Below are 7,645 nucleotides of genomic sequence, written 5' to 3' on the forward strand. Positions count from 1 at the left end.
CACACACACACACACACACACACACGCACACACACACACGCACTCACTCTAGAAAATTCTTGAATCTTGTTAATGTCTTAAATTCCAATGGACGAATCTATCCAGAACAAGACCAGTCTAACTAGAAAATTACTGGCAGAAATTTCTTAAAAAATTCGAACCCCTGAAAGTCATTGAATAATTCACATCGTGTAAAACAAAGTTTTTTTTGGCAACTGTGTGGTTAAGTATTATTCATGTTAGGAGCTGTGGTTGGTTTTATAGGGAAGCGTTGCATTGTTGGATTTAAGGGCTAATTAAATGGAAGTTTAAGACTACAAACTACAGTATTCATCTAAGAGGATTATTTTATACAATGAAATAAACAATGATGTTGGGACTATTTATTTAGCTTCTTGTTTCCCATCAGTGAAACCATCCCCTGTGGGACCCTAACTATCCGTTTTATCTCATATACAGACCATCCTCATGTATCAGGGTTTAAATAATATTTTCTGGTAAGTTTGTAATGTTTATTATGTTCGCATGACAGGAACTGTTGCGTTCATCTTAGAATTTAAACTTGGTATTGTTAGTGGAATGTTTATTTAGTAGTTTGTAGGCATTCTCTCACAAGTGATCTTTTGAAAATGGTTTAATTTGTAACTCACACTTCTATACAGCAGAGTGTCCTGTCATGAATTTGCTGCATTTTTTTTGTCCCCACTAGTTTATGCCTGCTGTTCATCACACTTGCAAAACTTTCAGTCTGACTTTGTTTAAAACTCCACACACCACCTCTGGAATTCTTTATCAGGAAGACAGCAATATGGAAACATGTTTATACTGGCATTTTTCCTCTGTCTTTTTTCTTTCATTCATTTTTTTGTTAACTGCACTTCACTATAAGTTTTAAACATGTGGGTTTGTATCTTGATAATGACAAAACCATCACAGTCTCACTCAGTCAGCTATAGCTCACTTTTATGGAGTCCTTCTGATGCTTGTTGCATTAAAGGAAAAGCTGAATTGTTTGCCCTCAATCCCCTACATGAAAGTCTACAAAAATATCAAAGAGTAAATGAAGAACTATATTCAGGATCAAGAAAATGCACACAAGTTTTAGTGCTCCTTTTTATATCTTCAAGTGCTGCCAGTCAAGTTTTACAAGACAGTCCAACAGAAACAGATGTGTCAGTAACAAGTGTTATATCTCAAAAGACAGCTATTTAAAAAAAAAAGGGAATAGGCCATTTATACCACAGTACTCAAATAAGTATGCAAAATTCAGCTGGTTTTAACAAGCTTCTAAATGTGATAATTTACATTTGTCTGCAACAATTTTCTGGCTTCTGCTTAATTGTTCCATGTCTCTTCTATTTCAGGTATTGGTCTGAAGTCGATGCTGGATGCCATGGAAGTCCAAAGTCATGCTAAGCACCTCCTCTTGCAGTTGAACACACAACGAACCAAAGGCTTCTTGTGTGATGTTATCATCGTGGTGCAGAATGCATTGTTCCGTGCTCACAAGAACATCCTGGCAGCCAGTAGCCTCTATCTTAAGTCTCTTGTTGTTCATGACAACCTCATCAATCTGGACCATGAGATGGTCAGTCCAGGTGTGTTTCGAGTCATTCTTGACTATATCTACACAGGGCGCTTAAGTGAAGGTGACCCCACCTCTCCAACTGAGCCAAATATAGGAGCAGTGCTGGCGGCTGCAAGTTATCTGCAGCTACTGGATCTGGTGACTCTATGCAAGAAGAAGCTGAAGAGAAATGGGAAGTACCATTTACGCCCCAACCCTGGGTTTTTACCTTACAAGATAGACTACAGTGGCATGGGGGGAGGAAGGATTCGAATATCTACCCCTGTCATCCACTCTTGCCACCCTGGAGGAGTAGTTAGCACCCCTCGACCTACGCCATTAGAGGACCTGGCCCCTCATGCCGGAGAACTTTATGCACCAGCTCCCACCCAGGGTCCACCACCTTACCCCCCAGCAAAGACATCCTTGTCGCCCCAGTCAGGCCTGCGCCCTACTGACAGGAGCTGCTCATCCGTCTACGGCCTTGACCTGTCCAAGAAAAGTCCAAGTTCCCAGTCCCAGCTTCCTTCTGGTCACCCTCATTTGATCTCCTCACTCCACCCAGAAGAGGAGCCAGAGGGGGAGCTAGATCAAAGCACTAGCCCCCTGCTCAGTCCCAACGATGGCTCCAGAAAAATGGAGACAGCCCATCATGTGGGGTCTCTCACCCCACACCCCTTCCATCTACCCAACCATCCTCTTGCATCCCATCTTCCCCACCTGCACCGTCTTCAGGGCCAAGAACCTTACCCTTGCCCTCCCAGCCCAGAACCCATGGAGGACTCCAGAGAACAAGGCCGAGATGGGTCCAACATCTATCGGTGGGTGAAGAATGAGCCTTCCAACCCAGAGGATGAAGATGAAGAAGACGAAGAGGATGAGAATGGAGGAATCGGTGAGCAGGATAAAGAGAGACACCAGCACATGAATCACCATAAGAACAGTGAGGAAAAGCTGAACATGAATGAGCGGGGCTATGACAGAGGGACCTGCGATGATGGTGAGGATGAGAATGGGACCGGCAGTGAAGAGACGGGGAGCAGTGAGGGTCGTCCATCTCCCCCTGTTCCGGGTGGAAGATATCATATGCCGTACGAGCCAGAGAGTTTCGGAGATAACTTGTACGTGTGCATCCCCTGCGACAAAGGCTTCCCCAGCTCAGAGCAGCTCAATGCCCATGTGGAAACTCATACAGAGGAGGAGCTAAACAATGGGATTGAGCTGGACAACAACAGCAACAGCAAACCCACCAATGCCCATGGACCTACAAGCTTGAACAGCTCTAGTGGCCTCCACAGTCCTTTCCTAGATAGCAAATCGACGCAAAACTTCCATTCCATTGGCCTCGGGGAGATCATAAGACCATATCGCTGTTCGTCCTGTGACAAGTCTTACAAAGATCCTGCCACCCTGAGGCAACATGAGAAAACCCACTGGCTGACACGTCCATACCCCTGTAGTATCTGTGGCAAGAAGTTCACCCAGCGTGGTACCATGACACGCCACATGCGGAGCCATTTGGGCCTTAAACCCTTTGCCTGTGATGCCTGTGGTATGCGCTTTACTCGACAGTACCGTCTGACAGAACACATGCGCATCCACTCTGGAGAGAAGCCCTATAAGTGCCAGGTGTGCGGGGGCAAATTTGCTCAGCAACGCAACCTCATCAGTCACATGAAGATGCACAGCAGTGGAACAGGTGGCGGAGGACTAACTCCTGACGGCAAGCTAAAGATAGACTTCTCCGAGGGGATTTATCCCCTGAGCAAGTACGCAGCTGAGCATCTGGGTCTGAAGCAGGAGAAAATCTCAGACCTTCTTACAGTCTCTCAGCACCTGCTGGTTGACGCCAAAGCCATGGAGAGCCTCTACCCGCTGTCAAAGCTGGCTGTAGAACACCTCGGCCTCACCCACAACAAGATGGACGTCCTTAACCAGCCACTGCCACCCACTTCCCAGCAGCTCTCGGCAGAGTCCCGCACCATTGACCGCTACTCTCCCAGCTAGAGGGGGGAACCACTAACTATACTTTCCAAAGAGACAACACTGTATACCATTCACAGTATTCAACTCTCACCTCATCTTCATTTGAACCAGCACCTCAAAGAGTGGAGGCCAGAAAGTGTTGGCCATAAAAATGCACACAAACTGTTTAATTCTGAACGTGCCTTTCTTTGCAGATTTTGCAGTATGTGCATTTCTTAAAATTACCTTCATACAAGGAGGAAACTGCTTTATTTATAATCTGTTCTGACCGTTGGACACTCAGACAATGAAGTATTTATATAAAAACAACTTATTTTTTTGTTCAATCACCGAGCCAAACAACCAGTTGAAAACCAAAAAGATATTGTTTTTATTTATTTTTCTTTTCATTTTCTTCTTTTTTTTTGTATGTTGGAAAAGCCAAAGAGAAAATGTCAAATGTTACAGAAGAGACTTGCAATCGTACCCTAAACCTGTGTAATAAGTATTATTGGTGTATATAGAATGAAAAAGCACATATGAACAATATTCAGGGCTTCTGTCCAGAATGGAGAGGGAAATCTGGACGAAAGAAAAAGCCAAATCTTTGGGATTTTATTACAATTGGAGGACTTTTTATAGACTATTTTTTGGAGTACTGGATCACCTGTATCTGATTTTCCAGCTTTGTGAATGGCCCAGTTTTTTCCATACTAAAGGGAGCAACTAACTGAAGATTGTGTTTGTTCCAGGACTTAGGTAAAGTGATCTAAGCTTTTCTCTGCATTGATGTAGTTATCCCCTTCAGTGTGGAATAAGAGTTCATAGAGAGTACCATTTAAAAAAATTTTTACCTTCAGGTGTATGGTCTCGAGCTATTTAGTGTCTTTTGTTCCCTTTCCTTTCCTCCAATGCCAAGTGCCTTTAGCTTATTGAAAAAGTAGCAAGTACTGCCCTGTGATCTCACAACTGGAATATCTTTGTGCATATTCCGATCATGATGTAACAATCCATGTCCACGTGTTTCGGTCCATCTGGTGCAACAGACTAAGCATGGGTGGCGCCTTTGAAAATGCAGTAATATTTACAACAGAGTCAATATGCTTCAGCTGCATTGCAGTCGACCCCTTTGAACGATTCTCTGCATGACTAGATGTATAACAGTTCCAGCGAAGGCACTTCAAGACCTTTCCTCATGTGAAATGTTTGAGAGGGCCTCCTCACCCCTATTACAGTGCAGTTAATTTCAGGCTAATGTGACGGCTTTAACCCCACGGTGCCTCGCGCACACACGTAAAGCCGCTAATGTGACAACCATCTGAACATGAGGAGCAGGGCTCTCTCTCTCTGATACTGTGAGCACAGATAGCAGCAGCTGGTCCACTCAGGGTAAGCCCTGTGAAATCTCCAATTTTCAAACACTATCCGCACTTGTCTGTCCCACTGATGTTAGATTTTATGCCAGTTGACCAGGCCCTGTGATCTGAACGTACACCCTAATCCCCCAGCTACCCGTCTAATGTACCATAAGCTGCACTTACAACATAAAACACAGTAGCCTGTTAGGGTTGCTTCATTTTATGTAATACAATTCATCTGCTTTGCCTCTAAATAAATTGTTTTACAGTAAATGTAAATGCTCTGATGAGATACGGCACCCCGCTGTTTTTATTCCAAAGACCATGCTGACATTTTGTCTTTTCCTCTGCCAGACCTGAAGTGAAACAATTTTCGTTAACCACTAGTTACAATTACAACCTCAGTTGGTGAATGTGAAAACTTATACCACGAATGCACTGTGAAAGAACTAGTGAATCTTAAAGCTGAACATGTAATTTGGGACAGCTTTCCTGGGCTTTACTCTGTCGCATGTCAACTATTCAAAGTGTTTCTTTTCTGTTTTCTTTTGTATTTTTTGGTCAAATTGAACTCTCAATCAAAGCAAAAAGACATTGGTGCTTACCTCAGGACTGAGCCTATCATAATGTTGGTTACACAATGCTTTAGCAATAGTTTAATACAAAAACACACAATTGCTCTCTGTGTATTGTACGTTAAAATTCAAGCACACTTTCTGAAGGGATCTTATCGTTTTTTAACCTGTGGTTATTTCACAATGCTAAAAATGTAGTTTTTCCCCCCTGAAATGATTTGATTTGATTTTTTTTGTGATTAGCCTATGCAACAATACTGTAGTTACACAATGAAATGGGAAATGACTAATGAAAGGCAAATTTGTAAATTAAAAATGATTTCTTGATAAAAATCAGCATGTTTTCTCTGTACACTTGAAGGTACTTGAAATTATACAGCATAGTTTGAAACTCACACATGCATCAAAAGAAATTCCAGACAGCAAGTCCGATTACTGTTAACGTTATGCTGTATAAGAAATGTTGTGCGTTTATCAATAATTCGCCGCAATGATAAACACTTGGCCGAGTTGGTAAGGAGGAAAGCATAGTTTCTGAAGTTGATTGACCCATTTGTTCTGGGCGGGCCTGCAGAAACTTTAGCTGACCTTTTTGCCGAGAGGCAGGATTAGACTCCCAGTGAGGTTTTGTATACATGTACTATTAAACCACGCGCATGAAACCAGCTTGTTTGGGGCGAGACAGATGCTGAAATTTCCCAATACTCTTAAGTGGACAGCCGAGATCCAGAAATTCCTCTCAACTTAATTTTGCAAAACACATGAAAACAGTCTGGGCACAGCGGTTTGTTTGTATCCAAACGAAACCCAGAGCGTAAACGGAATACAAATCTTCTGACTCGAAGCATAGAACAATATTACAGCTATCATAACAGTTAAAACTTTGACCGCAGACATATTAATATGGGCTGAGGAGATGTGACAGCCCGTTTGAAGTGGATTTCAGTGGTGGGAAAATAAATCTCACACTCCCGTTCTCCACCATTCATTAGCTCACTCTCATCGAAAATCTATCGTTCTCTCTTTCCTGTTTTCCGACAGACAAACCAAGAGAAATTGTTTTCCCCACTTTGGTTCCAAAAGCATAGAGAAAAGAAACGAAATGTTAAGTGGCTCTGCTTTCAGTACTGCTCTGGGAACGTAGAGGAGAGTCAGTGTCAGGGGCCAGGTGAGATGTTTGGTTGTGTTTTTGTACGCTTTAGCTATCTGAAACACAGTGCTTCTGTTAATGGAGCGGTTTCAAAGGAGTAAAGTTGAGCTGGGGAAGTGAACTTTTGACTCTGTAGTAGCAGTGAGCAGGATGTTTGGTGTGGTTCTGCTCAAAAGCAGATAGGCAGATGATGATAGAGAGGGACAGAGAAAGCAACTGAGGGTGAGAGAGAACAGAGCAGGTTTGTCGGGTGGACTGCAGCCATTGTCTATCTATGGAAAAGTAGACTGGAAACCTCCATCAATGATGTGTGCTCCTCAAAGATGTTTCTTACAGGAATATTCTGGGTTCAATAAAAAATTTGGCTCAATCTACAGTACAATACTTATTGACAATGTTTATTACTAGTTTTTAACTTGTCAAAACTTTTCTTTAAAAAAAGCAAACATCTGAAGTAAATGGGGCAAATCTGTAAATGTTAAAATTACTCACTGTTTCCAAGGTATAGCCACAAGATGTAAACAATATGTGTGTTAAGATGATTTTAATGGGAAAAATCACTTACCTTGTCTGTATGAAGCTATATTTTAACTTTGTGGTTATTTTACAACTTTGTGTTGCTTAACAAAATGACTTAAAAAGCTTCACAACTCAAATAATACACAAGTTTGAACAAACAACGTACACTATAAAAATGATTATAATTTTTTTTTACATTTTATTTGTAAATAAAACATATTGGAGTATGTTTTACAAGAGATTTTTTTCTTTAAGTCTTTCCACTTCAGATTTTCACTTTTAATTCAACGAGTTACTTGCCATTTCTTTGTAAATATTTGTGAAATTTACTAGCAATTCACCAACAATTTTCTTTGTGTAAGTGCTTTTAAGAAATTATTTAAGTTTCACATTGCTGATTTTAAAAAAGGATAATTGCGGATATTTAAAAAAAAAATTGCTCCATTCACATTTACTGCAAGGGCCTCACCATAACTTTGAGTTTTGCTTTTTTATTTATTGGTATTTCTGG

The 7,645-nt window shown here is 41.5% G+C and overlaps 1 protein-coding gene across 3 annotated transcripts in view; it reads left to right on the top strand.

The window, feature by feature from the left end:
* Positions 1–6,559, top strand: part of LOC107685059 (hypermethylated in cancer 1 protein-like) — a 12,751-nt gene extending 6,192 nt beyond the window's left edge. For all 3 annotated transcript variants that reach the window (XM_016481510.1, XM_016481508.1, XM_016481511.1), the window contains exon 2: positions 1,365–6,559. In XM_016481510.1, the coding sequence (XP_016336996.1) occupies positions 1,382–3,574 (2,193 nt within the window). In that variant the 5' untranslated portion in view covers positions 1,365–1,381 and the 3' untranslated portion in view covers positions 3,575–6,559. The remainder of the gene's footprint in view (positions 1–1,364) is intronic.
* The last annotated feature ends 1,086 nt before the right edge of the window (positions 6,560–7,645 follow it).

Source organism: Sinocyclocheilus anshuiensis, unplaced genomic scaffold (assembly GCF_001515605.1).
Source record: "Sinocyclocheilus anshuiensis isolate Anshui unplaced genomic scaffold, SAMN03320099.WGS_v1.1 scaffold914, whole genome shotgun sequence".
NCBI lineage: Eukaryota > Metazoa > Chordata > Actinopteri > Cypriniformes > Cyprinidae > Sinocyclocheilus > Sinocyclocheilus anshuiensis.